This window comes from Heterodontus francisci, chromosome 35 (genome assembly GCF_036365525.1).
Source record: "Heterodontus francisci isolate sHetFra1 chromosome 35, sHetFra1.hap1, whole genome shotgun sequence".
NCBI lineage: Eukaryota > Metazoa > Chordata > Chondrichthyes > Heterodontiformes > Heterodontidae > Heterodontus > Heterodontus francisci.
The window spans coordinates 38,667,496-38,684,635 of NC_090405.1; the positions used below are offsets into that span (position 1 = coordinate 38,667,496).

General features: G+C 47.7%; 1 protein-coding gene across 1 annotated transcript in view; it reads left to right on the top strand.

The window, feature by feature from the left end:
• Window positions 1-17,140, top strand: part of alpk3a (alpha-kinase 3a) — a 78,568-nt gene extending 61,428 nt beyond the window's left edge. The window contains 8 exon segments of the mRNA XM_068015192.1: window positions 1,682-1,809; window positions 6,133-6,168; window positions 6,281-6,555; window positions 9,912-10,000; window positions 10,106-10,323; window positions 15,339-15,387; window positions 16,738-16,937; window positions 17,001-17,140. Coding sequence (XP_067871293.1) covers window positions 1,682-1,809; window positions 6,133-6,168; window positions 6,281-6,555; window positions 9,912-10,000; window positions 10,106-10,323; window positions 15,339-15,387; window positions 16,738-16,937; window positions 17,001-17,140 — 1,135 coding nt within the window.

Here is a 17,140-nt window from a genome sequence, read left to right on the forward strand (position 1 = left end):
CCTGGGGTGGGGCAGGGTACCCTCCTGACTGGGCACCCTGCGCCCTTCAGAGGAGTTGCTCCCCCCACCGTCCAGAGTGACCCCAGCGCCCCCTCGTCCAGGGCCCAGCCAGTTGTCCCTGGCGAGGCCCAAAACCCTACTCACCTTTATGGAGGCCGATGTCCACGGTCCTCTTCTGGCTGGGTGCAGTCCCAGCAGTGGCCACCACTCCCAGTGGTGCTGCTGGGACCGAGAAGCTGCCGTCCCGCTGATTGACCGGTAGCTCTTGGAGTAAAATTACGGCGTAGCTTCCAGGTCCAGCAGAGGCGCGCTCACCCCTGACCTTTTGGCCGGTGGGCGGAGCCTTCACCCTGATCTAGAATTCCGTCCGCTGTTTCATCTGGGTACAGCCGTAAGCAACCTACTCAGGTCATAGGGCTGAGATTCTGATCTAGCACTGGCTGAAAATCCAGCATTTTTTTTTTCAGTATTGTCCTGGATGCTCTACAGATTGAAGATTAATCTCCAGGACAACACAGGAGAAAAATCATAGGGACAAAAATTCTTTCAACTCTTTTTGTTATTTATAAAAGGCTGTTTGACCGATGGTTAAGAACCGTCCGATCTGGTAATGAAGAGTCTGCTCATTTTACAGTTGGTGAGAGAAGGCTGTAATGCACAGAGGCTGTGTTTAAATGAACTCGGCTGTAAATAGACTTTGCTGTAAAATTGATTATTTGTTCTAAGTGTTGCCCTACCTCCAACTCATTGGCTGACAACAGTGTCATCACGTTGTTCATTTAAACAATTGGGGCGGCACAGTGGCGCAGTGGTTAGCACCGCAGCCTCACAGCTCCAGCGACCCAGGTTTAGTTCTTGGTGCTGCCTGTGTGGAGTTTGCAAGTTCTCCCTGTGACCGCGTGGGTTTCCGCCGGGTGCTCCGGTTTCCTCCCACAGCCAAAGACTTGCTGGTTGATAGGTAAATTGGCCATTGTAAATTGCCCCTAGTGTAGGTAGGTGGTAGGAGAATGGCAGGGACGTGGTAGGGAATATGGGATTAATGTAAGATTAGTATAAATGGGTGGTTGTTGGTCAGTACAGACTTGGTGGGCTGAAGGGCCTGTTTCAGTGCTGTATCTATAAAAAAAATAAATTGTTCCATTTAATTGAGACTTGTACCCTCATCTCACACTCCTTTCTGCTGTGGGGTTAAAGACTGGGGAAACTGGAACTGCCCCTGCCACTTTGAGCCATGCTACTTTGTGCCTGCACTTTAACAGGAGAGAGCCAATGGCCTTAGTTGCCCTTCCTGCAGCAGGAACTCCATTGGCCCCTCTAAAAAATGTAGGATTCTTCCCAGTTGTGCTCTTCACAAATATATTGTGCCCATCTTATCCTCACACCATCAGTGGAGCTGCTCATACCGCCTGAAGCTCACATTAATGGTGCATTCAGACTTCGAGAAAAGGTTAGCTTCAGAAGGCCAAGCCTGCTGGCTGTTGACACTCCTTAAAGAAAACCTCATGGAGCAGCGGGGAGCTTGAAGCTTCTGTCCTGCTGCAATTTGAACTGCACTGCAGGAACCTAGGCCAACAAAGAATATTCCCATTCAGTTAGATGGTCTCTAAGGAAGTGGTTTCTTGGCTTGAGGTGTTCACTGCCTGTGCAGTCTAATCATTTGCTTGTTGCATTTTTTTTTCAGTGCTGGTGATGAGAGTCAGGTGTCACTGGCAATTGTACAGGCCTCGAAGAAGGAATGTGGAGTTTACAAATGTGTCGTAGAGAATGAATACGGTTCTGACGCTACTGATTTTCTCTTCAGCAATGAAGGTTCGTGAAAATGTTAGGCCTGTTACGGAAATGTCTGAGGTGACATCACGGTGTTTTGATAAGAGGGGAAGGTGTTGCCGTGTTTGGGAGACTGGAGGATAGCTTGGATTTTTGAACTGCCAAGGATATGATTCTGTGATTATCATAGTCTTTGTGTCAGATGTGACAAGGTGCCTTTAGGCTCTTTGTCATTTGGGCACAGCTCCTGTAATAGACAACAAACCATTCAATGGGCTGATCCACCACGGGAAGTATAGCTACCAGTCCTCCTCCTAGGCTGGAAAAGCAGGCGTCACTGGCTCAGTCCCAGATATCAGAGATATTACTACATTAAGTTAATGGGCAAAACTGTGACAAATGGGATTTTATTGTGGGCAAGTGTAGATCATCCACTTTGAAACTAAAAATGATAGGTCAGAGTACTTTACTAGTGGTGAAAAGATAGAAGTAGTGGAGATCCAAACAGAATTAGGAGTCCATGTATATAGATCATTAAAATGGCCTTTATACCTAGAGGGCTAGAATGCAAGTGGTTAGAAGTCATGCTTCAGCTATACAAAGCCCTGGTTAGACTACACCTGGAGTTATGAGCAGTTCTGAGCACCACATCTTATGCATTTGCTGACAATACAACCACTAGGTGGCGCAGTACTTACACATGTGCAAATACAGCCTCTTCCACTGAAACGTCACTGTCTGCGACGTTCTGGCAGCTGCCAGTAGTAAAGATGGCACTGCTCAATTTATCACAAAACGAAAACATATGGAAACCAAAATGGCCACTTCTGGTCCCTGCTCCTGCTCCCCGCAACGGGTTGTTTCATGAATTTTATTGACGATTATTTCAGGACACAAACCCTCATTTTAAACCAGTGAGCATTTTAAAAAGAGGTTTCTAACATTTTGGAGGTTGGAACAGATAAATCCTGGGAGCTTGTGTTCAGCATGAACACCGGCAGAGAGCTGCTTCTGTGTTGTAATAAGAGCCAAATCCACAACTTGATCCAGCATCACTTCAGTGAGCTTTGTGTTTAGACCTGAACTCCAGGATAGCTGCATGTGTGGGATTGTGTGTGCAATTCAACTGAATCCGTGGCCTTGCCCCTTCTTCCCCCTCGGCCGCTCGCTCCCCTGCTCCCTCCCGCTCGCAGTCTCCCTCCTCTCCCCTGCCTATCTTGTCATTCTCTCTCTTTCACGTTTCCCCCGTGCGGGGGGAAAAAAGGCTGAGCGAGCACCGAGCGCATGCGCGGAGACCGACCAGGCACGTTAGGTGATGATGTTTTCCCGTGCATGCGCTGAACAATCCTGGCAGGACAGTAGGCCGCGCAGGTGCCGAGAGCAGGATCCCGTTTGAGCATGTGCGCAGCTTGCAGCGCTCTGATGAGGTCAGTGGGACGCTGCGTTGTCAGGAGTCACTTTGTATGAAGAATATATTGGCCCTGGAGGGAGTACAGTGTAGATTTACCAGAATGATGCTTAAACTCCAAGGGTTAAATTATGCGGAGAGATTACCCAAACTAGGGTTGTATTCCCTGGAATTTAGAAGATTAACAGGTGATTAGATTGAAGTTTTCAAGATATTAATGGGAACTGATAGAGGAGATAGAGAGAAACTATTTTCATTGGTTGAGAATCTAGGGGGCACCGTCTAAAAATTAGAGCCAGGCCTTTCAGAAACACTTTGACACACAAAGGGCTGAATTTTGTTGTCCGGCGGCTAAGAATGGCGGCAGGTGCAGAAAATGGCAGCTGCCCCGCATGGGACCCTTGCTGCTACGATTACTCAGTGGGTGACCACTTAACATACTGACGGCGGGCCCCCCACGCCCTCCCAGTCACGTAGCGGGGGCAGCATTGGCGATGCCGTTCATGGTGTCACCTGATACAGGAGCAGGTGCTGGTGCCATTTTGGAAACAGAATGTCTCCTGACAATGCAGAACATGCACAGAGCAATCGCTGACATCATCAGTGCGTTTGAACATTGGCAGCGTGCCAGTATGGGTCTGCATATGCGCATGTCAACATCACCAAGCAATCACGTCCGACGTGATGACGTCTGAGTGTTACTTCACCCATTAATGGCCGCACTCACTGCCTTCTTCCCCTCTAACAGCACGCGGCGACCCCCCCATCCCTGCAATCGGCGCCTCAATCACCGCTTCTCTTGCCGTCTCCCTCCCTCTGTCCTCTCCCTCGAGTAGCTGCTCGAGACCGTTCCCGCCTGCTTGCCGCTCCTGCCTGCTCACCACTCTATCCCGCCTTTCTTGCCTGCTCGTCACTCCATCCCGTTGCCCCCACCTGCTCGCCACTCCATCCCGCTGCTCCCGCCTGCTCGTCACACTATCCCGCTGCTCCGGCCTGCTCACCACTCCATCCCGCTGCTCCCGCCTGCTCGCCACGCAATCCTGCTGCTCCCGCCTGCTCACCACTCCATCCTGCTGCTCCTGCCTGCTCGCCACTCAATCCCGCTGCTCCCGCCTGCTCACCGCTCCATCCTGCTGCTCCTGCCTGCTCGCCACTCTATCCCGCTGCTCCTGCCTGCTCACCGCTCCATCCCGCTGCTCCTGCCTGCTCGCCACTCAATCCCGCTGCTCCCGCCTGCTAGTCACTCAATGCCGCTGCTCCCGCCTGCTCACCACTCCATCCCGCTGCTCCCGCCTGCTCGCCACTCCATCCCGCTGCTCCCGCCTGCTCGCCACTCCATCCCGCTGCTCCCGCCTGCTCGTCACTCAATCCCGCTGCTCCCGCCTGCTCACCACTCCATCCCGCTGCTCCCGCCTGCTTGCCACTCCATCCTGCTGCTCCTGCCTGCTCACCACTCCATCCCGCTGCTCCCGCCTGCTCACCATTCTATCCCGCTGCTCCTGCCTGCTCACCACTCAATCCCGCTGCTCCCGCCTGCTCACCACTCCATCCTGCTGCTCCTGCCTGCTCGCCACTCAATCCCGCTGCTCCTGCCTGCTCACCACTCCATCCCGCTGCTCCCGCCTGCTCGCCCCTCCCTCCCGCCTGCTCACCTCTCCATCCCGCTGCTCCCACCTGCTCGCCACTCCATCCCGCTGCTCCCGCCTGCTCGCCTCTCCATCCCACCTTTCTTGCCTGTTCGCCACTCCATCCCACTGCTCCCGCCTGCTCGCCACTCCATCCTGCAGTCAGGTTGGAGCAGGTAAGAGTAGCAGCGATATCAGGAGGGAGTGGGAAACTGAATTCGGCAATTGAGGTGGTGACTGCAGGAGGGAGGGGTTACTGTTCGGGGGGAGAGTGGAGGCGGTGATCGTGGCTATTGAGGAGTGAGGCAGTTTGGGTTCAATTTGTCTTTTTGTGTCAGATTGAGCAGCACCATTTTTATTACTGGCTGCTGCCTGAAACGTCACTGTCTGTGACGTCGCAGACAGTGACGTTTCAGTCAATGAGGCTGCATTTGTTCATGTGTCAGTACTGCACCACCTAGTGGTTGCATTGTTAGCAAACACAGCCAATTTAAAAGGCTGCCAGCGCTGAAAACTGTTCAACATAATGCGGAGTTGCCCCATTCCCCACCTCGGTGGCTCCAGCTTCTCCTGGACGGGAAAATGAAGGCGCGTGAGTCCGCACAACGTGCTCAAGATTGGGAACTGAAGGTAAGATGACGGGGAATTAAATTTAAATTGATGCAGAGTGTATTTTAAATATGTAAAGTAGGGTCCCATCGCAGAGCGGCGGAGTTGCCACCACAGAGCCTTGCCACCGCTGGGACCGGCAATCCTGGCATCGGGTTCCTTGGCGGCAGCTTGATTCTCCGGCTTCTCCCCCCACCGCTCCCCAACCCCCCCACCCCCGACCGCCAGGCAACCCAACATCGAGCTGGGAAAAAAATCCAGCCCAAAGAGTGGTAGCAGTTTGGAACTCTCTTCCACAAATGGAAGTTGATGCAAGGTCAGTTGTTAATTTGAAATCTGAGATTGGTAGATCTTTGTTGACCAAAGGTATTAAGGAATGTCGGGACAAGGCAGGCATATGGATCTAGCTATTTGAAGAAGAGCAGGGGAGTTCTCTCTGATGTCCTGGCCATTACTTTATCGCCCAACCAACACCTAAAGCAGATTATCTGGTCATTATCATGTTGCTGTTTGTGGGAGCTTACTGTGCGGCGATCGGCTGCTGTGTTTCAACAGGTCATTACACTTCCAAAATACTTCATTGGCTGTAAAGGGTTTTGGGAGATCCTGAGATTGTGAAAGTCTCAATATAAATGCAAGTCTTTCTCCTTATTTCCCGTCATGGCTGTGCAAAATATTGCTAAGTTTTGAATGAAAATCTAACTGCTTTGTTTGTCGTCGCAGTGTTGTCTGGATTTATTTCAAGGGAAGAAATCGAAGGTAAGGTACAAGCCCCTATTCGCATGCACCCCACTGACATTTTGCTAATAATCACAGCTCCGTCATTCTTTATAACGCAGTGTGCCCCCGCTGCTTTGCTTCTGTGTTCCAGTGGGTGAGGAAATCGAGATGACTCCCATGTTAATCACCAAAGGTCTAACTGATGCAGGATTCTGGGGTAGCAAACTCTTTGGCCGAATTATGACAAAGGAGCTGCATTTTGGTGATGGATTTCGGCGTAAAGCTAGTCGAGTGAAGGTTATCTATGGATTAGAGCCGATATTCGAATCTGGTGCTACTTGCATTATCAAAGTGCGGAACTGCATTTCCTATGGGACCAAAAGTAAAAATGGCCTTATTGAAAGAAACCATGATATCACTATGCAGGTGAGGAGTTCCTCTAGATAAAGATGGTTAATGGTATCCAAATAGATCCCGTTGGAATACCTGTGGAAATTATTGCCGATTTCCCCATCCTCCTTGGTAGGATTGGTATTCTGGAAATTATGGATCAACTGTATAATGAGGTAGGATTGATAAGAGATCTCATAGTTAAGGATCCTTTAGGGGGAAGCGATCATCACATGGTAGAATTTCAAATTCAGTTTGAGGGTGAGCAACTCTGGTCTCAAACCAGTGTCTTCAACTTAAACAAGGGCCATTACAGAGGTATGAAGAAAGAGTTGTCTAAAGTGGGCTGGGAAGATAAGACTACAGGGGAAGTCAGAAGATGAGCAGTGGCAGACCTTTAAGCAGATATTTCATAACACTCAGTAAACATTTATTCCGGTCGGAAGGAAGGACTGGATGAGAACGATGAACCACCCGTGGATAACAAAGGAAGTTAAGGAGAGTAGAGGCCTGCTCAGGTCGGGAAAAAGGAACCCATGTAGTGTATTTGGATTTTCAGAAGGCGTTCGATAAGGTGCCACATAAAAGGTTATTGCACAAAATAAGAGCTCAGGGTATTGGGGGTAATGTGTTGGCGTGGATTGAGGATTGACTAACACACAGAAGGCAGAGAGTCAGGATCAATGGGTCTTTTCTCAGGTTGGAAAGCTGTAACTAGCGGGGTACCACAGGGATCGGTCCTCGGGCCTCAACTATTTACTATTTATATTAATGACTTGGAGGAAGGGACAAAGTGTAGTGTATCCAAATTTGCTGACGATATAAAAATAGATGGGAGGGCATGTTGTGATGAGGACACAAAGAATCTGCAAAGGGATATAAATAGGTTAAGTGAGTGGGCAAAAACTTGGCAGATGGTGTTCAATGTAGGAAAGTGTGAGGTCATCCACTTTGGTAGGAAGAATAAAAAGGCAGATTATTATTTAGATGGAGAAAGACTACAAAATGCAGCAGTACAGAGGGATCTGGGTGTTCTTGTACATGTAACACAAAATGTTAGCACGCAGGTGCAGCACGTAATTAGGAAGGCAAATGGAATTTTGGCCTTTATTGCGAGGGGGTTAGAGTTTAAAAATAGGGAAGTTTTGTTACAACTGTAGACGGTGTTGGTGAGGCCACACCTGGAGTACTGCGAACAGTTTTGGTCCCCGTATTTAAGGAAGGATATACTGGCATTGGAGGCAGTTCAGAAATGGTTCACTAGGCTGATTCCTGGGATGAAGGGGTTGACTTATCAAGAATGGCTAAACAGGTTAGGCTTTTATTCATTGGAGTTTAGAAGAATGAGAGGTGATCTTATTGAAATATATAAAGTTTTAAGGGGGCTTGACAGGTAGATGTTGAGAATATGTTTCCACTGGTGGGGGAATCTTGAACTAGGGGGCATAGTTACAGAATAAGGGGTCACACATTTAAAACTGAGATTCGAAGGAATTTCTTCTCTCACAGGGTGGTGAATCTCTGGAATTCTCTGCCTCAGAGAGTTGTGGAAGCTAGGTCACTAAATGTATCTAAGGAGGAGGTAGATAGATTTTTGAAATCTCAGGGAGTCAAGGGTTATGCGGAGCAGGCCCGAAAGAGCAGTTAAGGCCTGGGATAGATCAGCCATGATCTTATTGAATGGCGGGGCAGACTTGAGGGGTTGAATGGCCTACTCCTGCTCCTATTTCTTATGTTCTTATGTAACTGAGCCAAAGGGCCTCCTTCAGCTGAATGCATCTTCTGAGATTTACAGATGGACAGTCATTAGCCCAGCGTTGCTCATGTTAATTAGCTCCCTCATGCTGCCAAGGTCAGGAACTCTATCAAGCCAATTTTCCTGATCCAATCAGTACTGAATTCTGTGTAGCCGACGGGAATCCTGACGCCAGGCCCAAAAGGGGAGGGGACACCCCACCTCAGCCATTTGGAGAATCCCCGGCTGTACTTAATGGCATTCAGGCAATTAACTGCCTGGCTCCGGGGTCCCTGTCCCTTTAAGGTTGGGGATTCCACCTCCAAGAGCTGCCGGCCAATCAGCGGGCCGGCAGCTCAGCAGTCCCAGCAGCACCACTGGGAGCGGTGGCCACTATTGGTACTGCAGCAGGCATTTGAAGAGTGGTGCTGGAACCTGGACTGCAGGTTTAGGGTGGCACAGTGGCGCAGTGGTTAGCACCGCAGCCTCACAGCTCCAAGGACCCGGGTTCGATTCCGGGTACTGCCTGTGTGGAGTTTGCAAGTTCTCCCTGTGTCTGCGTGGGTTTTCTCCGGGTGCTCCGGTTTCCTCCCACAAGCCAAAAGACTTGCAGGTTGATAGGTAAATTGGCCATTATAAATTGTCACTAGTATAGGTAGGTGGTAGGGAAATATAGGGACAGGTGGGGATGTTTGGTAGGAATATGGGATTAGTGTAGGATTAGTATAAATGGGTGGTTGATGTTCGGCACAGACTCGGTGGGCCGAAGGGCCTGTTTCAGTGCTGTATCTCTAATCTAATCTAATCTAAATGGAGGTGGGCTCACCAGGGACACTCATTCGGGCCCCAGCGAGGGTGGGGGTGTGGTTGTGTGTTGAAGTCAGGGGGTGGGGGGGATGGTTGATGGGAGAGGGGTGGCCTTTGCCGTCGGTGCCCTCCATGGGCCACAGATTGCCTAAGGAGGAGGTCCCTCCCCCACCCTAAAGCCTTGATTTACTGGGTGACCTCCTCCCGTGGTGGAGGCACCCCTCACCAGCAGCGGCTACAGGAGGCCCTTAAGTGGTCACTAATTGCCCACTTGAGGGCCTCAATTGGTCTCTGAGCGGGAAGGCCTATCCCGCCCTGGACTAAATTGATTGGTGTAGGGAAGGCAATGGGCATTCCACCCTCCCGCCTTCCTGCACAATTTTATGGGTCCCCTGCCTCCCTTCCCGTCACAAGGGGTCATAAAACTCAGCCCAAAATTACTTTATAACAAATCAACACAAATATTTAATTTTAGAAGCATCCAGATAATGGCCCTCACTCATCAAAATGGGACTTACTGGTGGTACACATCTCTCCTTAGTCTAGCCGCTCCCCCCACCCTTCAGCCAGAGGAATTAGCCTTTTCCCATTCACGCTTAAAAATAATTCAGAATTATAAAAAAAACTCTATTAAATCTCTTCTTGGTCTTCTGTGTTACAGTGGAAGCTGTTCCACTATTTCAAGTCCCTTCTCATGTAGTTTCCCATCTCTGGCACCATCCTGGTCAGTCTCGGCTGTAAAACTTCATGTCTTTACTATGGTGGTGGTGAGGAATGTGGTGAAGATGTTGCGGTTGATAACATTTTGAATCTGTCTATGAGGGGACTGATGATTGTTTCCAATTTACAGGAATGTAAGCTTCAAAACACAGCGAGAGAATACAGTAAAATATTTGCAGCTGAGGCTCGGGTGGTTGAAGACTTTGGCCCAGTGCCAGAGTAAGTGTTTTGGTGCACCATTAATTCTCTTATTGTTTGCTTGTCTTTATTTTCAAAAGATCGTCTGCCAGTCATTTGTTGCTTACTTGGAATTTTTGTTTCCAGGGTAATTCCATTGCATTTGCTGTATCGCCCTGCCAACAATATCCCCTACGCAACAATAGAGAAAGATTTGAATGGACATTTCACAAAGTATTCAATGGAAGACAAAAGCAAGAATCTGCCAGAGAATAGTGACTCGGAAATTGGACTGAAGTGTCACACCTTTCAACACTGGATTTACCAATGGACAAATGGCAATTTGCTAATAACTGACTTACAAGGTAGGGTTAAAATTTCACCGTGTAGCACAGAACAGATTGCTCACAAAATACTACCGACAGGCAACCTGTACTTGATAACAGCGTGATCACTGAAAATTTACTGATACCACTGAAATATAAAGCTATGTGAAATAGATGCCTTGACTGTAGAGCATTGTAAATACAGACCAATCTTTAGAGAAATGTAAGTATACGACCAGTGATCACACTTCCTTACTGTAGTGTGGTGTAAATTCAAACCAATTTACATGCCGTCTACTATGCACACAGCCTCATCATTCATATAGTTGTACTATACAACAATGGAAACATGGTTGGTATCTGCTTTACAACAATGCAAAAATGGACTAATCAGTGAGACAGCTGTATGGTAGAACAATGTTAATAATACAATTCAATCATCAGAGTGATGGAAGGTGTTGTCAACAGTGCCAAGATGCACTGCAGCAATTCACCAAAGCTTCCTTCGACAGCACCTTCCAAACCTGCGACCTCTACCACCAAGAAGCACAAGGGCAGCAGATGCATGGGAACACCATCACCAGCAAGTTTCCCTCCAAGCCGCACACCATCCTGACTTGGAACTATATCGGCATTCCTTCACTGTCGCTGGCTCAAAATCCTGGAACTCCCTTCCTAACAGCACTTGTGGGTGTACCCACACGCCGTGGACTGCAGCGGTTCAAGAAAGTGGCTCACCACCTTCTCAAGGGCAATTAGGGATGGACAACAAATGCTGGCCTTGCCAGCGATGCCCACATCCTGAGAATGAATAAAATATCACTAATACATACCTTTGATACTAAACAGCAGTGTTAATACAGACTCGCTAATGAACTTCCGTTTTACTGGGCACAAATGAAAATGTACCTGTCATCAGTGATAACAAGTATTAGGTCTTTCTAAATAAAACGGAGGAGTGCAAGATTGTTACCAGGTGTTAAGTGGCCGTGGTGCATTGTCTTGTTGTCTAATGGGCGGCACGGTGGGGCAGTGGTTAGCACCGCAGCCTCACAGCTCCAGTGACCCAGGTTCAGTTCTGGGTACTGCCTGTGCGGAGTTTGCAAGTTCTCCCTGTGACCGCGTGGGTTTCTGCCAGGTGCTCCGGTTTCCTCCCACAGCTAAAGACTTGCAGGTTGATAGGTAAATTGGCCATTGTAAATTGCCCCTTGTGTAGGTAGGTGGTAGGAGAATTGAGGGAAGGTGGGGATGTGGTAGGGAATATGGGATTAATGTGGGATTAGTATAAATGGGTGGTTGTTGGTCGGCACAGACTCGGTGGGCTGAAGGGCCTGTTTCAGTGCTGTATCTCTCTGTGACTCTAATGTATGCAACACTCTTGTTAACACTGCGATATGGTGGCAGTTACTGGACATTGGCTGCTTCACAGTTTTGCTGAGAAACGGTGGAGCAAAAGAATGCTTTGTTGGAGTCGCCAGCATAGTTTGGAGGGTTAACGGAACACAAGCGATTCATGAAATAGACCGGGCTGTGAAGGATATTCATAGATGTCTATGTTTCCTTTTCTGTTATGTATCCCAGGCAGTCTTGTGGAATTATCTTTTGTGGACGCGTGCCAATGTGTAAAGTGGCATGCCCAGGCTCAATGTTAAAAAGTTGCAATCAAGGCATCCTATTTACTTGTATCTCTTAAGAATTCATCAAGTACCATTTCAAATTTCTGGGACATGCCCCCATCCATCTGATTTCCCTCCCCACCTATTGATCTAATTTCTTGCATGCTACAGTTGTCATGTATGTGTACACTCATCATCTGAGAAAAAACTGCTGGTTGAAGGGGTCTAATTTGCCTCAGATTCCTCTACATCTCGTCACAATGCGTACATATTATTTGGTGTTTTATTGAGTCTGTTACTTCCCATTGCTGTTTACCGGCTTAATGTTTAGCCACATTCCTTGAAAGTCGAATCTAAGTGCCCATCCAATGAAATTTTGAGTCTTTGCATCTGTCCAAGGTCAATGGCAATCTAGGTGTCTATAGGAGCATCCATCTAGACTATGGTTTGCTTCTTCCTCCATCTTAGAGACTTGATAGTGTGGTGTCTGTGTGCTCCTGAATTCCCTCACAGTGCGATATCTTTAAAAATTATTTTTAATGGGAAGCGGATGCCTCTGGAAAAGGCCAACATATGTTGTGCATCCCCAGTTGCCCTTGAACTGAGTGACTTGCTAGGCCATTTCAGAGGGCAGTTAAGAGTCAACCACATTGCTGTGGATCTGAATTCATATATGGACGAAAGAGCTGAACTCAAGAGGTGAGGTGAGAGTGACTGCCCTTGACATCAAGGCAGCATTTAACCGAGTATGGCATCAAGGAGCCCTAGAAAAACTGAAGTCAATGGGAATCAGGGAGAAAACTCACCACTGGTTGGAGTCAGACCTAACGCAAAAGAAGATGGTTGTGGTTGTTGGAGGTCAATCATCTGAGCTCCAGGACATCACTGCAGGAGTTCCTCAGGGTAGTGTCCTAGGCCCAACCATCTTCAGCTGCTTCATGAATGACCTTCCTTCAATCATAAGGTCAGAAGTGGGGATGTTCACTAATGATTGCACAATGTTCAGCACCATTCGCAACTCCTCAGATACTGAAGCAGTCCGTGCAGAAATGCATCAAGACCTGGACAATATCCAGGCTTGGGCTGATAAGCGGCAAATGACATTCACGCCACACAAATGCCAGGCAATGACCATCTCCAACAAGAGAGAATCTAACCATCTCCCCTTGACATTCACTGGCATTACCATTGCTGAATCCCCCACTATCAACATCCTAGGGGCTACTATTGACCAGAAACTAAACTGGAGTAGCCATATAAATACTGTGGCTACAAGAACAGGTCAGAGGCTAGGAATGCTGCAGCAAGTAACTCACCTCCTGACTCCCCAAAGCCTGTCCAGCATCTACAAGGCACAAATCAGGATTGTGATGGAATACTCTCCACTTGCCTGGATGGGTGCAGCTCCAACAACACTCAAGAAGCTCGATACCATCCAGGACAAAGTAGCCCGCTTGATTGGCACCTCAGTCGCAAACATTCACTCCCTCCACCACCGATGCATAGTGGCAGCAGTGTGTACCATCTACAAGATGCACTGCAGCAAGGCACCAAGGCTACTCAGGCAGCACCTTCCAAACCCGTGACCTCTACCTCCTGAAAGGAAAAGGGCAGCAGATGCATGGGAACACCACCACGTGCAAGTTCCCTTCCAAGTCACACACCATCCTGACTTGGAACTATATCACCATTCCTCCACTGTGACTGGGTCAAAATCCTGGTATTCCCTTCCTAACATCACTGTACGTGTACCTAACTCACATGGACTGCAGCGGTTCAAGAAGGCAGCTCACCACCACCTTCTCAAGGGCAATTAGGGATGGGCAGTAAATGCTGGCCGAGCCAGCGATGCCCATATCCCATGAATGAATTAAAAAAAACATGTAGGCCAGATCAGGCAAGGACAAAAGATTTCCTTTCCTAAAGGACATTAGTGAACCAGATGGGTTTTTATGACAGTTGATAGCTTCATGGCACCATTACTGAATTCAATTCCAGATTTTTATTAATTAATTTGAATTTATGAATTAATTGAATTTAAATTCTACCAGCTGTCGTGGTGGAATTTGAACTTGTGTCCCTAGACCATTAGCCTGGGTCTCTGGATTACTAGTCCAGTGACATTATCACTGCGCCACCGTCTCCCCCATGTCCCTGTGCCTGAATCCCCTCTCATCGTGTCGTCTGTATGCCTGAGATCCCAGTGACTGTGCAGTTGCCATGTGTATCAGTCCTGGGCTCAGGAACAGGTAGAACAGAATGATTGAATACCAACACTATACATTTGAATGCTCTATTTACAGATTCTAAACTGATTCTGTCGGTGCCTCAAAACCAAAGTAAATAGTGTGAAGTGTTCGCTAACATTTACACAGTGCATTGACTCCAGTCTCTTGCTCAGAATTACTGAAGGTTGAGTGTTACAAAGCTTTAACAATATTGACAAAGGAACTAGACAAGAATATTTTTACATAGTGAGGGTGGTGGAAGCACATGCAATAATAGCTTTCAAAAGGGAATTGGATAAATACCTGAAAAGGAACATATTTACAAGGCTTTAGGAAAGAAGAGGGGAGTGGGACTAACTGGATATCTCTTTTTAAGAGCTGGCACAGGCGCAATGGGCTGAATGTATAATTCTGAGATTTCTGACGGGTTTCTGATGATATGGATCCCCATTCGATTTCCCGACTCTTGCTTGTCGATTCTGTGCTGCCATGAGCTATCCTGTCAGATGAACGATTTACCCTAATAAAATCTAACCCTTTCTGGTGTCTAATGGGGAAAATAGCATCATTGAGCCTCAATGCTAAGTGGAGCTGCTGCACGTTTTTTTTTGCACTTGGGGAAAATAATCTCTTGAACGTTCGAACGCAGCTGTAAAGGGCACATTGGGGTTGAAATTCCTCAAAAGGGGTTTCTGCTATGTCTCTGCCGTTCTGTAGCTGCTTTATAAAATGCAGAATCTCCGTCTGTCCCTGAGAAGGTACACAAGTCATGAGGTGGGGACACCCTAGGCCAGTGGTTCCTGATCCTCAGAATCTAATGAGACTGGAGTAGTATGGACAGTTGCTATGCTAATACTGGCCTCCACAAGGGCATATGCAGCTCCCACTTGTCCCCTCCTCCAGAGTTTAAATGTTCTTCAGAATGACTTTCCCATAGCAGTCCCCTTGCTAAAAGGGTTGAAGAGACCCGCAGCCAAGGTTGTTGGTATTGGTGTGTGGGGCGCATGGGCAACCAACCAATTGGAGATGCATCCACCCGACCCATGTAAATAAGCTGTCCTCCCACTGACTACAAACTCCGCTGAGGTCAACGCTGGAGGGCGTGACCTCAGGGTAATGGCCTGGATCGTGACCCAGGGAAATTAGAGGGTCTGTTTCTTTAAAACAAATGTCGTAGCTTAGTAAACCATTTTGTTTTCTGTCTGTACAGGAGTGGGACTGAAACTCACAGACGTGCAGATCGCAACGACTTCCAAAGGGTAGGTCAGGGTTGTGATTCATCCGGTCGAACTTTATTTGCAATTGAACAGCATCTTTCAACTCTGGAAGCTCAAATTGGATCCAGTCCAGACTGGAGAAAGTCTCCTCTCTCCGGCGTATGCAACAACAATAACAGCCTTGACAGCTGAAGGCATGTCCACCAATGGTGGTGTGATTAAAAACAGGGATGCATGAGGCCAGAATTGGAGGAGAGCTGGTATCTCGGAGGATTGTAGGGCTGGAGGAGATTACAGGGATAAGGCAAGGCCATAGAAGGATTTGAAAATAAGGATGAGAATTTTAAGATCGAGTTGAGCGTATTGTAAGTGAAATAACTGTGGCTACTCTCAACCCATTGCCTTGTGGCATGGATCCATAGCACAAAACTAACTGTAATCGACCCAAAATGGTACTTAAAATTAGCAAGAGATGAAAAAGTGAAACACAAAATGTTGGAAATGCACAGGAATTTGGTATCTGAAAGCAGCACATTTGTCAGTGTTCTCTGGCGTGATGTGGCAACCCAGCAGCCAAAATGTAGCCCTCTCCTCTTGTGATCCTTACAGGCCCACGGTGTAATTGTAGTATTTTCTGTTTCCATTTGGTTTTGGCAAATTAATTTAGAGAGGCTATGTAGAACGACTGGGGTGGGAAATGGAAAGATTCACAGTAGGAGACGGTCACCTGAAGAAGACACGTTATTTGTGAAGAGTAGAAAAGCTTCATGCTGCCCCAGTCATTGCTGCACCTGACCTGCTTTTAGCATTGATGCTAACACTGCAAAAGCATTGACTTCCATTAGCTTGATGAACAGAAACAGTCACAGATTAAAGCAAATTGTAATTAATATATCGAATATTGATGGCAAAAATGCACACACAAAGATGAGGTCTGTTAAATGTACAGAATTACATAGAATGCACAGCACAGTTCAGGCCACTGATTATGCTCCACACCAGCCACCTCCCACCTCTCTTCAACTAACCATAGCACCATCATCTTCCATTCCTTTCTTCCTCATGTACTTATGCAGCCTCCCCTTAAATGCATCTATGCTATTCACCTCAAACACTCCAACTGTTAGTAAGTTCCACATTCTAGCCATTCTGTAGTTAAAGAAGTTTCTCCTGAATTCCCTACTGGATTGTTTAGTGACTCTCTTATATTTACGCACCCTAGCTTTGGTCTCCCTTACATGTGGAAACATCTTCTCTACATCTAGCCTATTAAACCTTTTCATAATCTCAAAGATCTCGAATACAGAAAGTGGGTGAATAGTTTCTGTCTGTGTCCCCCACCCCTCCTCACTGTTAGTGGAGTGAAAAATTTAATTGTATTTCTTTCTGCAGGTATCAGAGCCTGACAGGGAACTGTTCTTCCTCAGTTATTGAAGAGTTTGCCACTGTCCATCGGTGTAACCGCTACTGTGAGGCGCTGGGACTAAAAGGCATTGAAACTGTCCAACCAGTTAAACCTAAAGCATCCAAGAGCCCATTGATGACTAGGAAGGCTCACTCGACACAGTCCAGCCCACAAGTCCAGAGGAAGGGTCAGTCCAGCCCACAAGTCCAGAGGAAGGATCCCCAATCTAGCCCATTAGCCCAACGCAAAGGCCTGTCAAGCCCACAGGCATCTCGAAAGAGCGTGACAAGCCCCAATGTTGCTCGCAAAGCTGGCAACGCAGAGGACAACACCCAGCAAACAGTAAAACACAAAACTGTGGAGATCCCCAAGTCTGTCAAACTGCGGTAA